The 24,694-nt window shown below is 39.2% G+C and overlaps 1 protein-coding gene across 1 annotated transcript in view; it reads right to left on the reverse strand.

Annotated features, from left to right (window-relative positions):
- EFCAB6 (EF-hand calcium binding domain 6) overlaps positions 1-24,694 on the reverse strand; it is a 119,098-nt gene that overhangs the window by 70,782 nt on the left and 23,622 nt on the right. Inside the window, exons 7-12 of the mRNA XM_075742798.1 lie at positions 15,726-15,844; positions 14,597-14,751; positions 11,300-11,448; positions 5,636-5,753; positions 4,286-4,412; positions 1,291-1,307 (exon numbers count right to left, since the gene is read on the reverse strand). Of these exons, the coding sequence (XP_075598913.1) occupies positions 1,291-1,307; positions 4,286-4,412; positions 5,636-5,753; positions 11,300-11,448; positions 14,597-14,751; positions 15,726-15,844 (685 nt within the window). The remainder of the gene's footprint in view (positions 1-1,290; positions 1,308-4,285; positions 4,413-5,635; positions 5,754-11,299; positions 11,449-14,596; positions 14,752-15,725; positions 15,845-24,694) is intronic.

Genomic DNA, 24,694 nt, shown 5'->3' on the forward strand with positions numbered 1-24,694 from the left:
ATAGCAATGCTGATTCCAACATGCCGTTCTACACTGCTAGATCATCCTGACCTACAGTAACGGAGCTCTGTTGCTGCTTCAATAATCTGTGTATACTGAGTCTAGTACTTTTACTTCAGTTCTCAGTGAACGTACAATTGCAATGTTTCCTGGATGGAAAACTAAAACTATGGGAATGAAACTACAATGACCTTTCTGTTACCTTGGGATATATTATTTAGTTTGATGGTATACTATGCCACAAACGAATGGATATGTAAACTTGCGTTGCACAGACCAGCTGACATTGAGGTCCGTTTATCAGCTGCATTTTGTTCCTTACCTGGTCTGGAATCGATGTTCACACGAAATTGTGTCTGACTGAACAGTTGCTGGGTCTGAGTGGACCTGACTCAGTTGAGTCAAGTTGAGTCTAAAAGTTGCTGCTATCATGTATCCCAAACATTGCCTTAAGTCTGTGCAAATGTCCATCAAATGATGCCTGTTCTTAGATTCTAATATAGCTCTCGGCACAGTCATAGATAGCACATGAGCCTACATTTATCAGTGCTCACTCATCTGTGGCAGGGTTTTCTTCATGATTATCTTCAGAATGCAACAGAATCAGGATATTTTTATTTTACTACACTTAAGGCATAGTTTTTCTCTCAATTCCCATGGCAAGTAATAGCCAAAATTTATGTAGGAGAGTTTTAAATATGGGTTTATACCAACTCTTTTCTATAACTGTCTATTGCATTTTATAATTTTAAATTTGTTCCTGAACTTTTACTTTTTTTTTTTTTTTAATTGTTTCTTTATTTTCTCTAAAGAAACCTGAGGAAAGATAATGGGGGAAAAGAAGAAGAAAGAGTGGAATAAAGGCTTTGGAACAATAACAGAAGAATTAGGAGTAAATAGTTCCTTCAGTGATTCAGTTTTCCTGGCTAAGCACTAGACAAATATCTTTCTGTTCATAAAATTCACCCTAAGAAAATTCTGTTTCCCTTTAGTCCCCCACAGAGATCCAGGGTGGCAGTAATAATATAGAGGATGAGCAATTATTTACTTCATCAGTTGGTCTGGGAAATACTTTAAAGTTTTGCAATCAAAAGATAATGGTCTTGTGAAACTACTATCTGGTATTTGAATTTTCTTTAGAGACTGTTGTCACTGCATTAAATCATATGGAAGCAAAACCTGATAATATACCTACCTCCCCCAGTAAACAAGTTAGGGAATCTGGTACTGAAGCTACAAAGATAGCTTGTACTTCACAAGAAACAATTGTGCAGAATGACTAGGTCTTACCCATGAAGATGAAATATCTGTTACGATAAAAATAAATTACATTTTGTTCAAACCTTAGATAATATGGGAAAGTTAAGATATACTACATCAGGATTTACTGAGCAGATTGCGTTTGCTTATTTGGCCACCTTGCAAGTTTAATTTTATTTATTCAAAAGGATTTAATTTTATTGCCCAGATTGTTATCTAAATCAGTCCAGCACCAATGATGTGACTGGGGATGTACTGGTCTATTCCAACAAAAAAAATCATGATGTTATGTATAAATATAAACCATTCTTACATGTTTGGGGTTTTTTTCCACTGTGGGAGCCTCTAGAAGCTGCGGGTTAAATAGTTCTTTCTTCAGCCTGTCTTTCCACTATCTCAAATACCTCTGCCTTTGTTAAAAATTTCATTCAGTAATGCTCCAGTTCAGTAAATGAATCAAAATCATGCAGTAAAGTGCCTTACTGAATCATGGCCTGAATGCTGTAGGCGTTATTATCTACAGTGATGCAATGTATGAAACTGATTTCTTTTCCTATAAATTGCTAGCTGAATTCTTTCTTTTTGTGATCATATATACGTGTATATAGATGAAATACTGCAGAGCTAAAAAGAACAGTTTTTATGTAATTATATTAGAAAGGAATTGTGATATATCATCTATATAAAACCATCTAATAAAAAATGCCAATACTACTTCTGAAGATATGCCCAGTGCTCCTTCTGCTTGTGTCAACCAGACTGAGAGCTTTAATTTTTTCAGTCTATTATTTGCTCATTCAATTCAGAAATACAGAGTCTACAATTTAAGAAGCGCAATATGTAGCAAATCAAAGTAATAAAAAAATCCAGCTTGCCCACTGAAGGGTTGATCACACAGTCCGGTGCATGGGACATACATATCATGACATTCCATCAAAACTGACAGAAAGGCATTTTAGTGTAGTTCTGTACATCGTGAGGGCCACAGAGCTGGTAAGGATAGACAGTTCTTTGTCAAAAGCTCGTATTCCAGCATGAAGCACGAAAGTCTAGAAGAAGTCAGAAGTTACTTTTGGAACTGGAGTGAACTATGCAGCAGAAGGCTCAACATTGTCAGTGTCACACATAAGCTACAGTCCACCCATCAGGTGACAAACTGGAAACATAAACCCTTGACAAATACATTATAATACTCTCTGTTTATATTCGATAACATGATCTTATAATAATTACTGCACAGTTCTGATTCTCATTAATTTTACCTATCACATGGATTTTATCCACTCATCAAAAGAGATTTGCCTTCTCTGTAATTTCTCCTGTGTGCACAGGGACTGCGGGGATGTATGTTCATTGCTAAGCAGCGTATTTGGACGCACACTCTTACGACATCTCCCTTCTTTTCCAAAATGCTGTATCGCAGATTAAGGTGTAGCCTTATCCTGCACATTTTAATGTCTATCTTTAATTTAAATGTCAATCCCAACCAATTGGTCTCCTTCAGCATGTAATGATAAATAGGTATTCATGTTCTGTAGTATTAATATATAATATTACAACCATTAACTGTATTCCTTTAAACCTTGTACAGTTCTGGGAACGCTCTGAAGTTTACCTGATGCTAGGTTTCAGCACAGGACAGAAAACATTTTAGCTTCTCTTATGAATCTGATGCACTTAAATAAGAACTTAAGTTAGGAGTCTTTCCAAAACTAGTTGAACTCCTTGCCCTGAGATGAACAATCTCTTTTTAAAAGAGACTAGAATAAAAAACAATTAAATAATGCAGGCGAAAAATTATAACTTGATACTGCAATTCTAAATTTCTAAATTTGCAGGAGATACAACAATATGACTCTGAAGTTGTGACATCATAGTTCTTTCAAATGACACAAATGCCAGTGCTTTAAGTGACTGGGACACTACACATGATCAAGAACAAGAACTATCAAACAATGCATTCCACATAGTGGAATGTAGAAAAATAAGGATATATAGTAATAAGAATAATTTAATAATAATTAAAAAGCTCAACTAATTTATACTGAACATTGCCCATTCAAATTATTTTTAATGCCTTTTTGTTTCAGTGCTTCAGAATATATGGAGAAACTTTCTGAAAACATTCTAGGAGGCTAGTGAAGTTGTTTTATTATTAATTCTTTGGTGTTGAAACATTTGTATAAGTATTTTTTCCTAGGATCTGAGTTTTAAACTGAATCACAAAATATTGTGAGACTTACAAAGGAACATCAAAGGGTGCTTCACTCATCCTTTTATAAAACATCAATCTGATTCAACATTTTAATGTCAAATTTGTAGTATAGTTACAGGGAGCATTCTATTTCTAGCTTGCATGTTAGCAAGCACTGCTACTAGTTTGGGATTTTGTTTTCAGAATATGGAATAACAGGTAGGGACCAGTAGCATTTTAAACTCCAACACATTGAGAACAATTCAGAAAAAAAAAATCAGTTGGAAGAAAAAGGGAGCAGGCAGTTGCTTGTGTGCTGGGCAGTGATGTGATGTAGAATCAGAAGCATGCTGCATATACCTATTAAAAACTTTTAGATAAGAACATGAATGTATTTAAGTCCTGGAACAGAAGACATTCAAGTTCAAAACTATTTCTATCTCCTGAAAAAAAAAAAAAAAAAAGCAAGAAACTTAGTTTTGTTAACTCTAAGACATGAGGAAATGTCTTTATTTGGTTTACATAGGTTTTTCATAACAGCTGAAAACCCACTCACACAGTTATGTGAATATTTAGGAAAGTTGCAAATTCGCACATGTTTAGACATTAATAATGAGTTCACTGGTGACATCACTGCTCTGTTGAACTATCGCATACAGCAGGTGAGTAGGAGAATAGTATTTGCTAGATGTTACTATGCAGACCTTATTGTGAAAAGGAAAGATGACATCCAGGAAGACTTCTTGTGTTGATCACATGAGACTGAACATTTTTCACCGCATCCCTTCTTCTTTAAGTGTCAAAGCCAGTAGGTATCGCATTTCATTTTACCAATAAGGAAATCAGCTTTTCCGGGAGCTCCTGCGTTTGCTGACAGTCTGCGGTAGGCAACGGAGACAGCCCTGAGCAGGAGGAAGAGCGGGGAGAGGGAACGCAGCGCCAGGTTTGGAGATGAACCCTGCGTAATCGAGATACAATGCCCAACACGGGTATAACCAATGGTACCAGTCAACATAGGGATGTCAACAGCTGCAAAGTGACACATCTGGATCCCTCTCTCAGAAGCAGCAGCTAACAGGGCTGCCCAGGACTCTGACAGAGGCAAAACAGGCACTGGGGTCCTGCCTGTGCTGCTGTCCTGGGGCAGTTTGCTGCAATCCTTACTTACGCCCAGCGGCACGCCGTTTTGCCTAAGAGATAAGAATGCTACGGATGCAAATGGCAGATATCAAAAAAGTGTGAAAGACAACAGAAATCTCCGAATAGAATTCTAGATAATAACCCATTCTTAAGTAGGTCTGTTTCTAGCCTTGTGCTCTACATCCTTTTTATGCACACACATGTGTCTTTGTGTGTGTGAGTGTGTATAAACAGAGTAAACACAGCTCTCTCTCTCTCTGTATATGTATTTACATACATATATACATATATACATACATACATACACGTGTGCAACTAACCTGAAAAAAAACCCCAAAACTTTAAAACATTAGATGCCTGAAAGACAAATGGAATGATAAAACAATGAAGAGAACAGACCACTGACACAGCATGACTGAGGAGAATAAGCACAAGCACAGGATAAGCTTTCTAATAAAGCCCTACAATGAGAAATGGAGAAAATATGCCAGAATAGAAGAGGAATCTTAATTATAAGGAGCAGTTACTCTTAAAGATTTGCAGGTCATAATATATAATCAAAGCATAAATAAATTGCCAGTATGATGTTGGGCACAAGGGATGCAGGCAATCCTTGGATGTAGAAACAGGGGAACACTTAGCAGTATCTGAGAAGTTATATTATTTATTTTTCTGGTACCAGTGCAACTTCTATGAAAGCACCAATTCTCATTTCTGTCATAACATTTCATGAAATATACAGAAAAACTAGCGGGGGTTCAAAGGCAGCCACAGGGATGATTAAAGAACTGGCCAACATGACTTCTAGGGAAATTGTAGGAGGTCAATAATTTTTTTTTTATCAGAGAGGTTGTTACAGATTATTTAGTCCCTGGTTGCACATATCTATGTTAAAGAAACTTGAAAAACAGACTCTGTGTGCTGCTGTAACAGAAAACAAAGACTGGCAACCATGAGATTACTTTGCAGCAGATGAGAGACACAAATATTTAGCTGTAAGAGTAATTAACCAAGGCAACACCTAAAGATAATTGCTCTTACTTCATCAAGTGTAAGGAATGCCTGCTTTAAAGAGGGATAAGCATCCTGGATGTATCTGCGCAGCTTCTGGAGAACAGTGTCGCTGGAGAAAGCTTTGTCTCCTCTAGCTGGATTTACTCTGCAAGAGGAAAAAAGACAGTCTATGCAATGCTTTCATGTCTCACTCTCTTTTGCTCACTATGTTCTTCTCAGAGCAGGAAGAATAAATCACCTCATTAAGACTCAGGGTTTGATAAGATTCAAAATAACAGTGCATTTGGAGAAAGCATTGCCAAAAGATTTTCTAACTGAATTTAATCAAGGGCAACCATCGACTGGATACACTTCTCACTTTCAATAAATATGTATACCACAGGTAACTCACATAAAAAAGGAACTTCCTACTTACTTATATTTTTTTCTCATAGGAATCTTCTGCCTGCTTTCAAAGGTGCTCCCAGGTTCCCGGAATTTTTCTAAAAATTGTTGCCAAGCAATTTTACCTGTGGTTTTCAGTCCAAATCTGTTTTTTTAAAACAAACAAACAAACAAACAAAAAACAAAAAAACAGTTTTAAGATATTTTCTTATAAAAACACTCTACTTTCCAAGAAGAATTTTTAATTAGAACATCACATCATCACTGTAATATCAATGTGTGCAACATCCATAATTAGAGTAAGCTCGCATAGCTTTTCTTTGTTACTAAACACACAAACTGAGCCAACTTATTTTCTCAAATCCAAATGTCTAGCTGTGGAAGAACTAGACCCCAAGCGAGAATTCATCTAACCAAATATACGTGCCTGCACCTGAGCGAGTCACTCTAAGTTCCCTTTATAGTCATTGGCGAGAAACAGGCACTTTCAGGACAGGATTCATCTCATCCTAAAGTAGACATCTAAAACTGGTTAGATGAATCCTGCCCGTTGTTTCTCTCCAGTGACTATAAAATGGAGTCTAGGAGGAGCAGTTCAGGCGTAGACATTCACATTACAGATGTCTAGAATGAGATAGTATTTAATGCATCCCTTCTCATTATTTACACATAACAGCACAGAAGCTAATTAAGGGGAATAGTATGTTGCGGTTTTTTAAATGTTATTATGTTCACTGTATCCAAATTTGAAAACTTTGAAAGTACTGGAAGTGTTAAACTATGTCAAAAATCTTGGGAAGTTAACTACTATCATATTCCGTGAATAATGACTTTAAAATCAATAAGGACCTGATCCTATGACCCCCCAAATCATTGGCACATCTCCCATTCAGTTTCAATGGCACTGCAGAAAGCTGCAACGAGCATGGCTAAATTCACTCCTACTTCAGACGGTGCTTTGTATGCAATTACATCCCTCACATATTATCAGAAACGTGCTGACTCGCTACTCGAGTCATCTCAGAAAAGCTTTTAAAACTCCTAATGCTCCTTAAAATGGTGGCAGATGGTGTTTAGAGCATTTTCTAATCCAGGATGCATAGGACAAAGCTAAAAAAATTACCAAATGCAGTCAGAGGTATGCAAGACTTCCTGGATCTTTTACAGAACAGCTCCACTTTTTGGACTACCCAGCAGTTTCTCAAGCTCAGCCAACAAAGCTAAAACCAAAAGTTACAAGAATCACAGCATTCAGGCTTTGGCTGACTGCAACCTGGCAGCACGGGGTATTTAGGGGGAGGGAACCTGACTTTTTACAGCAGTCCTGCCTGCGAGTAGCACGCATGCACCACGGCTCAGAGGCTCGCGGGCTGAGCATCTCCCACAGCATGAGCAGCACAATTGCACCAGAGCCCAGAAGAGGGGCTGGGAAGGACCAAGCACCAACGACTCAAGGCAAGTGAAGACAGAGGCAGTGCTGCCATTCAGGTGTCACCGGGGGAGCCATTTCATTCCCCACAGGGAGGGGCTTTGCCAACAGTAGTATTGAGGGGTGGGTTATTAGAAAAAGCTGTGGGAAGGAGAGATATTTCATATCTGATTATTGTCTTGGATAAATGAATATGAAACAAACTGTATGAAATAACAGATGATCTTTAAAATTAAGGCCAAGATAACAACTGTTATTTTGAGCCCCCAACTGAGATCCCTTCACACTCAAGTGTCTATGGTCTACTAAATCACTCAAATCACACTGTAGAGAGCAATTCTGCACTGAATATGAGCAACCAGCCAAAGCTGCGTCAATCAGCGCAACAGACCTCTCCACTTCCATCTCCTCGCTCAGAAGCCCTACAGTCGCCTCTCAGACTTTGGCAGTGACAATTGCCAAAATCCGGGGAGCTGAAGGGAATGTAGGAAGAAATACTAATGCGGGTGTGTGGCAGTCTGGCATTGCTAGCTATGATTTGTGGTGCCACTGATCAGTCCACAAGGTGCAGTGGTTTTTCCCCGTTCTGCAGAGGGGTAATGGATCATGGAGCTCTTCCAGTTCTACCCGTAGTTGGCCAACACAGCACTTTCTCTTGTGGGTTTTGTCATTGAAAGGGATGAATGAGGCCCTTGCAGTGGAGGAGGAGGAACTCCCCAGCATTAAGTTTCATGGATCTAACTAACTGAAGAAAATCCTATTTACACAGAGCTAAGTCAGTGGGAATAAACACTGAGGAAGCATTTTAACATTTTGGTTTTACTTAAAAATGATCCCTCTTTATGGTTATAATACTGGCCCTCAGATTTCAAGCTGTGCTACAAGGGCAGTAAGTACAGTGTTTAGATGCCGTAGGTGGAATAATTGAGGCATAGGAGGAAATCTTCCACCGTAGGGCCTGAAAAAATGCACACCTATTGAGAGTGGTAATCCAGCATTTTATCTATTATAGTAGGCCAGCTAACTAATTAAAGTAATAAAAATAAATTCTGCATGGCTTTTTGGAAGTATGCTTATGGTTATGTCCAAGTACAAAAGTGTAGACTTCCAAAAGAATTGACTGATTAGAGCTATAACAACATGGATACCTGGTAAAACCATGTGATATATCATCCCGTACTGATCCTTTACAAAATACTACCCATTGAGAAATTTTCAACCATCAGTGCCTTAGCATCTAATACTTTTATACAAATCATAAATTAAAGAAATGAAGCATGAGCGTAACACAAAAAGTTTAAAACTACCTCTGCTGCTGAAAGCTGTCCTTGTGTTTTTAACTTATGTTCACCAAAGTCCTGACCACCTGAGCACAATAGTTTACCTCATAACACAAATAAAAGTCAGCAATTAGAAATCCCAGCAGCCACCACTAGAAAAGAGTCTTAGAAGTTAGGCCCTCCGTTGGCAAAGCCTTCATACTGGTCATGCATGATTTGCTCCCAGCTGCCAAGAAGGATACCTTCACTCACAGCCCTCTACCTGTGAAGGGATACAATCCACAGCAAAGCTCCAAAACACAATCAGAATATTTCCCAGGTAGGAATGCTGAAATACTGTGAAATTGATTCCTTCGGTTTATGAAACACTTTATATAATCTCAAGTTCACCATGTTTTACTTCTGAGCAAAAGAATTTTCAAGAGTAGAAGTGATGGAATTCAGGGAATTTGGGATTCAGATGAGTGATGTCCTTTGAATGAAGTACACCTCAATGGTCTGCCTCTGATGTATTTGATCTTGTTGCAGTGGGGACATATACTGAGAGATAAGTGCGAGGGTAATCTGGTCCTAAACCAGTCAAGGATGAAATCCTAGCTGAAGTCTAAGGCAAAATTGGATCAACTTCAATGAGCCCTGAATTTTGTATCAGGAGCCCATGAGATGTAAATATCTCAAACAACCATAAAATGCTGTCATGTATTATTTCTTATAAACAGCTCCCTGGCACATCTCATGTCATATTATTTAAACAGAATCTTAAAAACCTTGAAATCATGTCCCTTGCTCATCAATTACTATTACACTTATTATCAGCTACAATGAAGTTACTTCATTATTAGTATTAGATGACTATGAGGAACTTTTGCTGTTGTTCCATTCACTTGGTGGATCTTTTGAATTACATTATCTGAGAAATATCACCTAAGAGATATGGCATACATAGGCCTGAACATTTCTGTTTACAGCATCATTAAAATGTCACTGTATTTTTCAAGTGCTAGAGAAAGCTTCAGTGGAAGAATACATGCAGAAATCTTTCCATTATGCAACTGCTCTTAAGAGCAAGATTTACTTTAAGATTTAAACTAGCAAGTGACATGAATTGAAAAAAAAACTATAATAGCAATTTTTTGACAAAGTAATAGTTGATCATTGTTATATCACACTGTGAATGACTAGAAGCAAATCAGATTTATCTGCTGAATGCACAAAGCAATATGGTTACTGCAGATGACACTCTCATACAGCACCTGCTGCTGTAAAACATATATCTGCACTGAGCTCTTTACAGCTAACTAGTGCATATAAAGAAAAAAATAACTCAACTGATTATTTACATGGATGATTCTATTCTTCCAACAATTTAAACAGATAAACTATAAATTGTGGAATCATTAAGCAGTAATGCATGATCTGATTACTGACCTCCTCACACGGTATGATTTGAGCGCCTTGTCCTGTTGTAAGCTCAAGCAATATTTTGGAGTAAGAATGCTGTGTAAGAGTTAAGTTGTTCTTCCTTTCTCTTTGACTGGCCATATGCCCTTGGCACTGTTGCCAACAAGTATAAAGTATATTCTGGCAGTTTTCTTCTCACAGTGTTTGGTTTCCGAGTACAAAAGATTAATCAGGAGAGATTCTGGTCTAGATTTAACCAAAAGCCACAGAAACATCCATTCCTATGATATTTTGGCTTTTAAAAGGAAATATGAGTTTAGGAAGCTAGTTAGCACAAGCTGAAGCGATCATGTCCAGGAAATCATGTTTTGGAAAATGTCCTGTGGCCTAACCTCTGCTGAGATCATTGAAGCTGGGCTGGAAAATATTTTCTATCCATTTATCTTCTCTACACTGTACTGCCCACAAGATGATTTGAGTTTTGGTCATAATGCTACAAAGATGCCTGGTTAAATAGTACATTGACTTGAATCCAGTAGTTGGCATGATTTCTCTACCTTCACAGCAGTTTTAATAAAAATATTTACAATGTCAAAACCTAGGTTCAAAAGATTTTTGCCTCATTTTAGTTTAAATTCAAATTTCCGGGTATGAAATTGCTTTCCTATGCAGCACAGAAATGTCCCTTCAGTTCTCTTTTTCAGTGACTGACAATGAGCAGTGCAGAGTGAAAGCTTTCAGCATTAGTTCATTCATTGACATTAGTTTTGCTTCTTCCTTTCTTTTCCTTGCCACACCAGCATATTTAAAAAGGGGAGGCTTGTAGAGTCACACTATCGCCATGCAAATATGGTGCTAACAGTCGGGAAGCTGCTCTTCCAGCAAATTCACACCATCCCACATCACTAGTCATTTGAATGCAAGACAGTAATACTCCCTTTAGGAAATTAAATACAAATTTGTGAGCAAATAGAAGAAAGCAGTAACTTAAAGCTTCTACTCCATTAAACTTATGTACCTTGCTGCAAAAAACTTGGTTTTATACCCAGCTACCTCAGCTTTCACATACTGTGCCATACATACTGCAACACAGGCACAAGTAAGATGAATTAATGATGGTAGTCACAAAAAGCAATAATAAAGTTATAAGGCAGCAGTGCTAAAAAACGTCCCCTAAGAAAATAGTATGATTCTTACCTATTCATTAGCTCTTGAAAAGTTTCATTTGGCAAAGGAAATATAAAGCCATTTATGACTGACTTCAAGTAATCCAAAGACACAACTCCACTCTGACTGACATCAATTGCTCTGAAGGCTTTTTCAATGTCCTGATAGGCTGAATGCAGCTGTAATGAATACAATTTATAGTGTTTTGTTCAGAAAAATCAAGTTCATGAAGCTTTTAAAACAATAATGCATATTTTACAAGACCTTTTCAAATCTTCTTCTCTGTGAACTGATCAAATAGGTTACTCTGGCGTGCTCTGACCGTCAGATGTTTAATTAATAAGCTCACTACAAAACAGTATTCCCAACCACATACTCTCAAATGACAAGTCAGACAAGTTTCTCAAATAATAACTCTGCCTCAAAATTCAGAGCTAAAAATACTTGGTGGATCTGCCTGCTTGATAACACCTGCCTTAATGTGACTTTAAAACCATCCATTGCATAACCCAGTATCAAGGTTCCCTTTGTTAAAAGGGGTTGTTAGCATAATGAATACTGGAAAGTGTTAGAAGACATGGAATAGTTAACATAGCTGTTGCATAAACATATCACACATTTCTTCGGTTATTTTTTTAATTCATGGGCTGTTGCAAAGGAGCTACGTGGATGTGTTTTTGCTTATGGGACTTGTAAAATGCCTGAAAGTTGACTTACTGCAGATTTTGATAAGGCTCATGAAACAATAGGAAGACTGGTTTGTTTTTCTGAAATGTTAGCTCACACTGGGTTGTTGAATACTGCAAGCATCCCTGGGGCTTTTCTCCCCCCACACCATTTTTTGACAAGTACCCCATCTGCTTCTAAGCTGATTATTGTTCATTCAAAACTGCCGAAATCACAGTGTAAAGATAATGTATAGAGAGACTTTAGGAAGCCAAAAATAAACATCAAGGACTGGGAAGGCTTGTAAGGTGAGATAAACTGTGCTTGCAGTCCAGGCCTTGACTGTCATACAAAGATATACAAGATGAAAAAGGTCAAGATGTTGAATGTCCCTGGAGCCTTGTTTGTCCCTCCTTCCCATCTTTCCCAGGCTGAGGAAGCACAGTTACAGATCTGTGTAATTGAGCTTGTAGTAGAATATGCAGTCTTGATGCACGGTATCAGCTTCTCTTTTCTTAGAGAATCAGGATTTTCATGACATGAAGGCACAAGATTCAGTTTTGGTAAATTTTGTTTCTTTTCACCTTCCCATAAAGCAGGTGGAACACAGTTACGTTCCACCATCACACTCCCCAACCCTCTTCAGTTAAAATCACATCTAAGGGCACAAGGAGAGGCCATTTGCCATGTCTGTTCCAGCTCCACTCTCTATTCTAAGCTTAGAATCATACAATCATAGAATGGTTTGGGTTGGAAGGGACCTTAAAGATGACCTAGTTCCAACACCCCTGCTGCAGGCAGGGACACCCTCCACTAGACCACATTGCCCAAAGCCTCATCCAACCTGGCCTTAAACACTTCCAGGGATGGGGCCTCCACAACCTCTCTGGGCAACCTGTTCCAGTGCCTCACCACTCTCACAGTAAAGAATTTCTTTCTAACATCTAATCTAAGTTGACCTTCCTTCAGCTTAAACTCATTACCCCTTGTCCTGTCACTACACTCCCTCATAAACAGTCCCTCACCATCTTTCCTGTAGGCCCCTTCAGGTACTGGCAAGCCACAATTAGATCTCCCCAGAGCCACCTTTTCTCCAGGCTGAACAACCCCAACTCTCTCAGCCTGTCCTCATAGGAGAGGTGCTCCAGCCCTCTGATCAGCTTTGTGGCCCTCCTCTGGACTCACTCCAACAGCTCAATGTCTCTCCTGTACTGGGGCCCCCAGAGCTGGACGCAGTACTCCAGGTGGGGTCTCACAAGGGCGGAGTAGAGGGGCAGGATCACCTCCCTCAACCTGCTGGTCACACCTCTTTTGATGCAGCCCAGGACACGGTTGGCTTTCTGGGCTGCAAGCGCACACTGCCGGCTCATGTTGAGCTTCTCCATCAATCAATACCCCAAGTCCTTCTACTTGGGGCTGCTTTCAATCCATTCCTCACCCAGCCTATAGTCATGCTTGGGATTGCCCCAACCCACATGCAGGACCTTGCACTTGGCCTTGTTGCACTTCATGCGGTTTGCACAGGCCCACCTCTCCAGCCTGTCAAGGTCCCTCTGGATGGCATCCCTTCCCTCCAGCGTGTCGACCACACCACACAGCTTGGTGTTGTCAGTAAACTTGCTGAGGGTGCACTCGATCCCATCGTCCATGTTGCCGACAAAGATGTTGAACAGTGCCGGACCCAGTACCGACCCCTGAGGAACACCACTCATCACCATTCTCCACTTGGACATTGAGCCGTTGACCACAACTCTTTGAGTGCCACCATCCAGCCAATTCCTTCTCCACCGAGTGGTCCATCCATCGAATCCATGTCTCTCCAATTTAGAGACAAGGATGCCGTGTGGGACAGTGTCAAATGCCTTGCACAAGTCCAGGTAGATGATGTCAGTTGCCCTTCCCTTATCCACGGATGCTGTCACTCCATCATAGAAGGCCACCAAGTTTTTCAGGCACGATTCGCCCTTAGTGAAGCTGTGTTGGCTGTCACCAATCACCTCCTTATTTTCCATGTGCCTGAGCATAGTCTCCGGGAGGGTCTGCTCCATAATCTTGCCAGGCACGGAGGTGAGACTGACCGGCCTGTAGTTCCCTGGGTCTTCCTTTTTACCCTTCTTAAAAATGGGGCTTATGTTCCCCCTCCTCCAGTTGGCAGCAACTTCGCTGGACTGCCAGAACTTCTCAAATATGATGGTGAGTGGCCTGGCCACTTCATCCGCCAGTTCCCTCAAGACCCGCAGATGCAACTCATCAGGTCCCATGGACTTGTGCACCTTGATAACTAGTCATTAGTCAGTGTAAGTCATTACTTACTTTTATCAGACAGAGCAATCTAGCAATTCACATCAGGAAACACCTTAGCCATCAAGCTTTGATGCACTCTCATTTTATTTCAGCCTAAGGAATCTGTAGTTCTAATATACATGTTTTTAATGCTGTGAATCTAATAAGGAAGACTGGGACACACAAAATAAAACAGAACTGCTGCTTCTGCTATCTGGCTTTAAAAGCCAACAAGAAACCCTGTACATGGAATTTGTTCATAAAAGAAGTTGGTATAATTAACTGGGCTCAAAGCTTGGCAATTTTCTTCTCCTGTGATGTCTGGATCTGCTTCTCCACCTGTCGAAGTATTGAGAAGTATTAATGGCACCCCCTTACCTTTTCTCTAAATGCCCTCTTAGTGCTATCCAGACTGCATTCTGTCACAGCATGCTCAGCTGGTGAAGGCTGTAGGAAAAGTTTTGCTGGTGAAGACTGCAGAAGAAGTTTTTTCGGCTTCTGTTCCTTCTCTTTTATTTTCTGGCAGATTAGTGCTGTTAAGAAAACTGATTTAGCCAAGTCCACAGCTTTGTCAGCTTCAAAGAAATAAAGCCATCTAAAGTTCTTAAAGGCTGTTTGAATAAATCTTTATGTACAAAAAGACTAAACAAATCCTGAAATACAACTTTCTTGTATTTTCTTGTATTTCAAATTTGATCATTAGTTTAAAATTATGCTAATCTGTGCATTTGTTGTAGTAGTTTTTAATTTCATATTTCTTTTAAAACATAATTTACATGATTTACAATCTTAACAGGTAACTTTATTACATTAAATATCAGAAGTTACTACTTGAAAATAACTCCCTCTTTTTGTCACTATGTTTCCAGAATGATCCACTACCAAAAGTATTTTTCCAGGAAATGGAAGACAGTGTCCTTATAGGCCTTTGGTAATAAACATGCCTATTGACCTTGAAAGGTCAACCTACAAAGACATTCCTAGTACCCCAATAAGTTAGGTTTATGCTATGCTTGAAACTACCGCTGTCATGGTGACAAAAAGTGTCTTACTCTCACCTTGAAGTCCTCACCCTGTCCAAGTTCACCATCTTGTCACTGTCTTAGAAAGCAAGTTCTTTGTTACAAAGATCACCTGAGAAGTTCGGTATGACTGAATACCGGGTGAGAACGGAGGTTCCCAAGTGCTACAAGATTCCAAGTTGCCATAGCAAATTCTTTGTCTGGGGTTTATGAGCTTGTAATGGTGATTTTATTTTTTGGCCTGTGTAATGTGTCATCTTTTGATTTTAAATGCAGTTTTCACACACAATTGGTAGAATTTCCCAGGCCAAAGGAAAATCACTTTCTTTTCCCCCCTGTCCTAGTTGCATCTGCTGAGAATTAGAGGATATCAATGTCCTACAAGATTGCAAACCAGATCCATCAAGGCAGAAAGAAATATTTCTATTGATGTAATTGGAAAGAGGAAAAGTTCCCAAGTTTCCACTCCTTTTCTGAGCACGTACCTGGAGCTTCATTTTCTGTGATTTTTTCTTTAACTGTGTCTGTACTTATGCCAAAATTCTTCAGAAATTCTTTATAATCCATCATATTAGATTCTCTAACACAGTAACGGTTCCACAGCCTAGAGAAAAAGAGACATTTGTAGAGAACGCAGCTATTCTAGATCATACTTGTAGTGAATTGAAGGAATAGGAAATTTATGAAATCTTTAGAAACACAATATGTGAAAGACAAATAAGCAGTTAATTACTGTTTTCTACCTTCCCATTACATTTTTCTTTGATCCCTTTCCTCTGCCCAAGATTGTCTATAGTATGCGAGTCTGCATAATATCATTCAAATCCTACATACAGTGCCATTTGGTTGGCCATCTACATGAACATTAATCTTAATATATCCACACAAGGACATGCCGCTTTTAATAATATAAGAATATTATGATATTCTTAAACAGATTCCAGTGTAACTTATGATAAGTCATACCTAAACTCTGTAGCAAGTTGCCTGGATTTTATAGCAGGCTGGAAAATTTGCAGCAGCTTCATTTGGATTAAGTGAGAACTGCACTTTGCAATTAGAACTCATTTCCACATGGTATTAACTTCCACAGCTTGGAAATTAATCTTTGATTGCAATCGGTTATTTTCTAGATATTTCCCCTGATCGGCAGTGAAGTTGTTAATACTGTTTACACTTGCCATCCTTGGATCGTATCCAAATGCTTGGAAAAAATGATCAGTTTTCACCTTTCAGAATGACAGTTTGTTAGAGAATGCAGGACCAGTTTATCACAAGTTACTGTGGGATTTATTTCCATTCCCCTTCAGAAATCACTGCTGTGACTCATTTTATCTTCCTAATCATGAAACCTAGAAAGATGTAGTTTTTTAAATGAAAATTAAAATTCTGTTGTATAAAGAGGATCCATAAAGTCTGAAGCTAAAATTGTACCATTAGAACATCTTGTGTATCACAGGCAACTAAGTTTCTCTCAACTTCCTTTGCATTTAGCCCCGTAATTAGCATCTAAATACAATAAAACTTATGTTTGACTAAAGCATGTCTGACAAAAATGCATCCACTTAGTCCTGATTAATTTATTCCAAGGACTAATAACAAGAATTCATTGCCTTATTTTTTCATTTCAATTTGTCTGTCTAGCAAAGACACTACACCATTTGATGTAGTCACCTCTTTTTTCAAAGGCTAAACAGATTGTCTGCTAACATTAAGCTCTAAAGCATCCACATGATCCCTTGAATCTCGATTGTGGCTTTTTTTTTTTGCACAAATTTCCAGCATCCTGGGAATGAGAGCACCTGATGTGAAGCTGTGTTTTTGGTTTTCACTTTGACAATATATGAAAATAAAAGTCCTATTTCTGCTCAGTATTTTTTCCAGACATCTCTGGGACATGAACTCTTTCGGAAAGCCTCATAGTAGAAGCCAAGATCTTATGAAAAAAAACCCAAACAAATACCACCCATTTATAATCCACTACTTACATCAACATGGGGGGTAAGGCAGGCCAAATTCCACTTGCAATTTCTGGGACCGTTTAGGTGATAAAGAGAACCTGGTTAGTCAGTTGCCAATTCCATTTGGGTCAAAAAGAGAGACCTGCACTGTAACATACCCTATTTTCCTCCGTATTCTTTGGGTTGTATGGCAAAATGCAAAGGAATGATTAGCTGCTAGGATCATCATAATTCCTTCACTTTTGTGGGGTAGTGAAAGACAGGAATTCCTGATCACAATATTAAATTTACTTAATGAACTTGGGAAGTCATTGACTTGTCTCTTGCCTCAGTTTCCCATTTGTAAAAATTGAATTGTAATCCTGCCCAATCCATGGGGCTACCCCAGTTATCACAATAAACCACACACCCGTTGTTGATGCATGTAAGCCATGGGTATATGCATAATTCATGGAGGACTTCACTTCTTTTTCCCAGCAATTCCCCAACATCCTATTTCCCCTTGAGCCTTCTCTTTGTGTCTTACTAGAGGGTGAGGATTATCTGCTAATTTATTTTCAAGGAAATTTTAAAGGGATTAAGATTATGATAGCTGTGAGTCGTACATGTGGAAATACAGAATGGATATACAGACAGTACTCTGATATATGTGAAGTCCGATAGAAACACATATAATAAAATGGATAGATTCGGTTCCACTTTGAACAAACTTTTCATGCATACATTCAAAATAAAAGGAATACTTCAGAAGCATTTGTGTGATTGGATTATTTGGGGATTGACAGTTCTGTTTTACAAAAATGCCATGAGAAAGATCAGGTTAATAGTAAATCTCAGCACCAGGAATGATACTTTGGTATATTTTAGTAGTGTCTGAAATTCTCTCTTGCTTACAGCTCAGTTTTTGATCTACCAAAAAACCCCAACCTACAACAAAAACCAGATACATACACGAATTACCATGGTCTTACTACAGAACAGGAACAGTCATTATCCTACATTAGTGACAGTTTTCAGCAACCCATGGGGTACTTTGTTTTCTGGCACATGAAAACAGTTGCATTGCTTCCCCTAGGAACTTTCTACTGTTACTCTCGGGCAATTTCTGCTGTTTTGAACAAAATGGCTTATTATGGATCTGCATATATCAAGGCTGGAAAGTCAATCCCATTTAATAAACAAATAGAAATACAGAACTAATTACTGGTTCAAAATTGCACTTTTGCCCACTGTTTTCATGATAAAAATCAATAGGAGACTTGCTGTTGCCCTCATCTGGGCATATGAAGAGAACACAAATTATGTAGCATCATTCTTGATTGATCTATGGTAATATGCCTTAAAAAACAAATTATCGGTCCTAATCATCACAATGATTAGTTTGCTTTCATAAATTTATTGACCAAGGAATGTATTCCCAAAGACTAGCTCTAAACACTGACAGCAGTCTCTTCCATCCTCTATAGAGGGAAGAAGGAAAACAAGCACTACCACAGGGTGATTCAGAAATCCTAAATTATGGTCTCCTCATCTGCTTGCTCTCTGGGTATGCTAATATCTTTTCACCTACTAGAAAAGGCAGCGAGCCTCAGGCATTTTAAGTTAGCCTTTGGATTGCCTTGCCCTTCCTGTCATTAAATGAATTCCTTATTTATTTCCTTAACTTCCCTATTTATTTCCCTATTTGTATAACCTAAACCAATTCATAGGCTATCAACTGAAAAAAATATTCCAGTACCTGCTTATGTTTAATAGCTGCTTAAATTTGATCACTGTTTCCTCTAGACACCCAAGATGGAAGGACTAGATTGAAACCAGTTGAAAACAATGAAAATATGTTCATTACGTTCAAGGTGCGGTGGATCAGATGCTCTCTAAACCCCTATTCTTGCAAACACATGGTCTTTCAGAGCACACGGATACCTACTACCTTAATTTTACTGCCAGTTTTGGCTCTGATAGGCTGAAGTATCCAGTCTTGTGTAGCCGTAATATTCTTGAATCAGTGCCATGAATACAGCTGGACTACCCAGATCCACAATGGAAGATCTTTGCACAAGTTTTGCTTAAAAGCTAGAAGGCTAGCACATATCTCAGTGCTGATAAGTCTATTACACAAGCAGGCACAAGAAAGCTAGGAATTGTACTATACATTCTCAAGTCTGGGTTTGCCTTTAATTTCAGTATATATTCCTTAAGCAACACTTCATCTGAAATTATTTCTTTAGTTAGTAATTTTCAAAAATTTGAAGCTGGCAATGCACATTTAATAAACCTAGAAATGGCTTCTGGTTTCCTAAGTATCAAAATATGCTAATTATAAGTACAACTATTCATTATTTTCCTACTTTCTATTTTTACACACATACGAATACCTCCTAATTGTTAAAACTGAAAAACAAACAAATGTACCCATTATACTTTTTATGAATCCAGCCCATTGTTCAAGGAAAAGAAATCATTCTTTACACAAGGATTTGCTCTGAAATTGCTGCCAAAGAAAATAACCTTGAGTTATTTGCTGCATAACTGCCACATGAGTACATTAAAGGTGCCTAGGGACAGCTTCGTCTTGAGCACGTGACTTTTAAGAAAAAGCTTTTAAGTTCAATATTTAAAAATTGCTGCCATATCCCTTTTCTTCCCCTGATTTTAAAATTAAATCCACTTATCGCATATAGGAAGAAGTCAGAAGGTTTTTGTTCCTATGTTTTCAATCATTTATCTAACAATGAAGGTTTGTATTGCCTGGGTGCAATGAATTCAGGCCATCATTGGGATATGAAGGAAATAGGTGTGTATATGTATTTCATAGGTGTTTTTTCCCACAAAACTGGAGTATGTAGACCTGGTATGAAACCTGAATAACTTTCCTGACCATTAGGACTAAATGAACAACACTGCTTCAACCATGAAAGCCTGAAAGCTGAAGACCTGGGATCTGGTCTTAAGGAGAGTTACAGTTTTCACATAATCAAGTAAATCTTTAGATGGAGGGGTCCATCCAAAAAGGTTTTACTTCATCCTAGCAGTGACTGGGCTTCAGAACTGTGAGACGACTGGGTTATTTTCAGAAAATTTGTAATATCCTTTTGGTGAGGTAATGCAATTGCTTTGTCTCTTTGGAGTTGGGCTGGCCTATCTGAAAGAAATGCTATGAGCGCAAACAGGGCTCTCTAGCAGAGTCTGTGGATCCAAAACACAGCTCTGAAAATTAATATTTTCCCCTGACTATACAGAAAGTGTCCCCAGCCCAAAAGATATGTATGGCAGTGCCTTATGTCAGGATCTTGACAGAAAAAGTCCTCCTAATAATTACAGGACTGGTCCAAAGTCCATTAAAGTTAATTGAGAGACTCGACATTGTGTCCCAGAACAAACATAACAGGATTATGAGATAAAATATTTGTTAATCAATCCAAGGCAAATATTCAGCAGACTTTGGCTTGAATCAGAAACAGCTGCAAAGTCCAAAACCAGAAATCAATTCAGGAGGCCACACTGTGAAGGGACATCAGGAAGAAAAGTGGTGGCAGAACTTGGTCCAAAGAACAATATTGTTTTCTCTTTTTTCCCCCCCCCCCCCAAGATCAATGTAGAAAGAAGCATTTTAAGTGGATTATAGTATACTGTAATTCAAAACTAGAAACCTAAAGGATGGCAGGGGCCCAGGCCCTATCACATGAGGTGCATTTTCTCTAAAAGTCACAAGCATAGGTCCATGCTATGAAAGCTATATTGTCCAGAGAAATGTGATAGACAAAGATATCAAAGACAGACACCTGCCATAGCAGCCAGCCGAGCATCTGATACCCTAGAACATACCTGGACCCACAGCTTTGAAGCAGAGGGTCTTCAGATATATAGAAACCTCATTGGGAACCTCAAAAATAGAAGAAAATTTCTTTCTGATGAACCTGCTGGATTTGGAATATGACATTCCAAGCTTTTGCCTGGGGAGGGGAGCTGAAGGGGAAAAAAGGGGGATAGATTATAGAATCACAGAATGGTTTGGGTTGGAAGGGACCTTAAAGATCATCTAGTTCCAACCCCCCTGCCATAGGCAGGGACACCTTCCACTAAACCAGGTTGCTCAACCCCCATCCAACCTGGCCTAAACAATCTAAAAAGATAGTTAGCGTTTACTTCACCTGCCTGCTTATCTACCCCCTGACATGCTAAAAAACCCACCTACAAAGCCCAATGATTTTTGTTAGACTGAGGGTATAGATTTTTGTCAAGGAATTTCCTGGATGGTGATTTCAAGAATCTAAATATTCCATTGGCGTCCCAGAAATCCGCTGTGTTGTATTTAGATGTTTTCCTGTTCACTTTGATTTTTTCCTGTTTCTCAGCCATTATCACTGCTGTCAGTGTTGCAGAATTTTGGAGTGGTCAAGTGAATCAATAAGGCTCCCAACATGCAAAAAGAAAGTATTGTGGTTTCCCATATTATGAGGAATTCAAGAGGATATACTTCAAAGATAGTGAAGGACATTTCTTGAAAAACAGCAAAGGACATTTAGATTTAAATTTCTTGGGTTGCCCATGCCTCCCCAACCAACGGACAAAATAAACCCAGTCAATATGACCTAAGTTGCTCACTTGGACAATGTTATTTTAGGGTATGATGATTTCAGGAGGTATAGCTTTTGTACATTAATAAATGTGAAAACAGAGGAGCATAGTCATCTATTTTATGTTGTCCTGGAGGTTTAACTGGATCAGCGCAAAATTAACAGCACAGAAGTGAATTTGACCCATGATTTTAACCACACTTTGAAAAGAAAAGCATTTTATTCCTTTGGCTAGGGAATTAATACCCTTCCTTAAATGTATTATGAACATTAATTATCTTGCACTTATACTTTGAGAAGAGAATACACTTTCAGTTGCTTGAAGGTTCATCCATAATAAGATATTCAGGTACAGTTCGGGTATATTTAAACATTCTCAATTTTACTAGGCTTCTTCAAAAGAATATCTCAGTTGTGTGTGTGATATTCCATCAGTGAGCAAATAAAATAAATGTTACATTTTATCTCTGTATTATTTCTGATATTCTTTCATACAAAGGTGACTTGGTACCATTATTTTTATTTGTTAAGCTTCAGTTTTTCCTGAGAAAACTTCATCATTTTAGAGCTTTAAACCCCCCAAATAAAAATCTGTTCTTTTTTATTATTCAGCACTTATGAGATGTAGTAACATTTTTATAGATTTATTACCTTTCAGATTGCAATGCCAAACACAAGGTTTATTGTCAAATAAAGCATCATTTTGGTTTTCTTGATTGCCTGCTTTAGAAGAGTATTGCTTCTGTTCTATAATTGCCTGTACCAAATTATTTAATTGGTTTTGTTGATATCTAATTCTGGAAAATATCCCAACCAGAAAAAATACACGAAGTGAAATGGTGTAGCCAGGCAATATGAACTGACAAAAATTATTTTGGAAGTTGCTCAAAATGAAAAAAAAAATCCAAATAATAAAAAAAAAACCCACCAAAAAAATCCTAAAGCAATAAAGTACCATCCTAATTTGCTTCATTTTCTTTTAGGTCCCTATCTAGCAAATAGTATCTCCAGCCATATTTCCTGATGGATTTCATAGACTCCAAAATCCACAGAAAGTCATTCAAAATCATAAGACACTAAACATTCTTTGGAAACAGAGTATGTAACATGAGATTCGTGTTGGCTTAAGGCGGTTTGTAGCTGATCTCCCTGCATGTCATTGGCATCAATTCACAGGCACTGTCATCACTTGACCTCTTTCAACATTTCCATTGTAGTGCCTTATAAGCAGAATTTCACAGGAACCCGTTGGCAAAGATACTAAAGAAATATCTCACATGCTCTTTGGATATCACTCTCCTACCCCATCATGCTTGGGCCATCCTTCTTCCTGCACTCCCTACTGCAGTCAAAGATCCAGCTACTTCCCATCCCCACATCCCTGCTCTGAGAGAGCAAGCTCTGCTACAGCTTCTCTTGGTACAAACTAGTAGGGACACATCATATCCAGGAAGGCTGGACATTCTTCAAGAAGGAAATCTTAAAAGTGCAGGAGGTGGGTGTCCCCTTGTGCTGAAAGACAGGCTGGTGGGGAAGAAGACCGGCTTGGCTGAACAGAGAGCTTTGGCTGGAACTCAGGAAAAAAAGGAGTTTATGACCTTTGGAAGAAGGGGCAGGCAACTCAGGAGGACTACAAGGATGTTATGAGGTTATGCAGGGAGAAAATTAGAAGGGCCAAACTAGAACTTAATCTGGCTACTGCCATAAAAGACAATAAAAAATGTTTCCCTAAATACATTAGCAACAAAAGCAGAGCTAAGGAGAATCTCCATCCTTTATTATTGGAGGGGGAAACATAGTGACAAAGGATGAGGAAAAGGCTGAGGTACTTAATGCCGTCTTTGCCTCAGTCTTTAACAGTAAGACCAGTTGTTGTCTGCGTACCCAGCACCCTGAGCTGGAAGACAAGGACAGGGAGCAGAATGAAGGCCCCATAATCCATGGGGAAATGGTCAGCGACCTGCTACACCACTTAGACACACACAGGTCTATGGGGCCAGATGGGATCCACCCCAGGGTACTGAGGGAGCTGGCGGAAGTGCTCACCGGGCTACTTTCCATCATTTATCAGCAGCCCTGGCTAATCGGGCAGGTCCCAGTTGATCAGAAGTCAGCAAATGTGACACCGATCTACAAGGGCCAGAAGGAGGATCTGGGGAACTACAGGTCCGTCAGTCTGACCTTGGTGCCAGGCAAGGTTATGTAGCAGATCGTCTTCCTTGCCATCACATGGCATGTACACGACAACCAGGCGATCGCTCCCAGTCAGCATGCATTTATGAAAGGCGGGTTCTGCTTGACTAACCTGATCTCCTTCTATGGCAAGGTGACCCGCTTAGTGGATGAGGGAGAGGCTGTGGATGTTGTCTACCTGGACTTTAGTAAAGCCTCTGACACCGTTTCCCACAGCATTCTCCTGGAGAAACTGCTCATGGCTTGGACGGGTGTACTCTTTGCTGGATAAAAATCTGGCTGGATGGCTGGACCCAAAGAGTTGTGGTGGATGGAGTTAAATCCAGTTGGTGGCCCGTCACAAGTGGTGTTCCCTGGGGCTCAGTACTGGGGCCAGTTCTCTTTAATATCTTTACCAATGACCTGGATGAGGTCCTGAATGCACCCTCAGTAAGTTTGCAGATGACAGACACCAAGTTGGGCAGGAGCGTTGATCTGCTTGAGGGTAGGAAGGCTCTACAGAGTGATCTGGACAGGCTAGATCAATGGACCGAGGACAATTGTATGAGGTTCAGCAAGGCCAAATGCCAGGTCCTGCACTTGGGTCACAACAACCCCATGCAACGCTACAGGCTTGGGGAAAAGCAGCTGTAAAGCTGCCCGTAGAAAAGGACCTGGGGGTGTTGGCCAGCAGTGTGCCCAGGTGGTCAAGAAGGCCAAGAGCATCCTGGCTTGTATCAGAAA

This window comes from Balearica regulorum, chromosome 1, assembly GCF_011004875.1.
Source record: "Balearica regulorum gibbericeps isolate bBalReg1 chromosome 1, bBalReg1.pri, whole genome shotgun sequence".
Taxonomy (NCBI): domain Eukaryota; kingdom Metazoa; phylum Chordata; class Aves; order Gruiformes; family Gruidae; genus Balearica; species Balearica regulorum.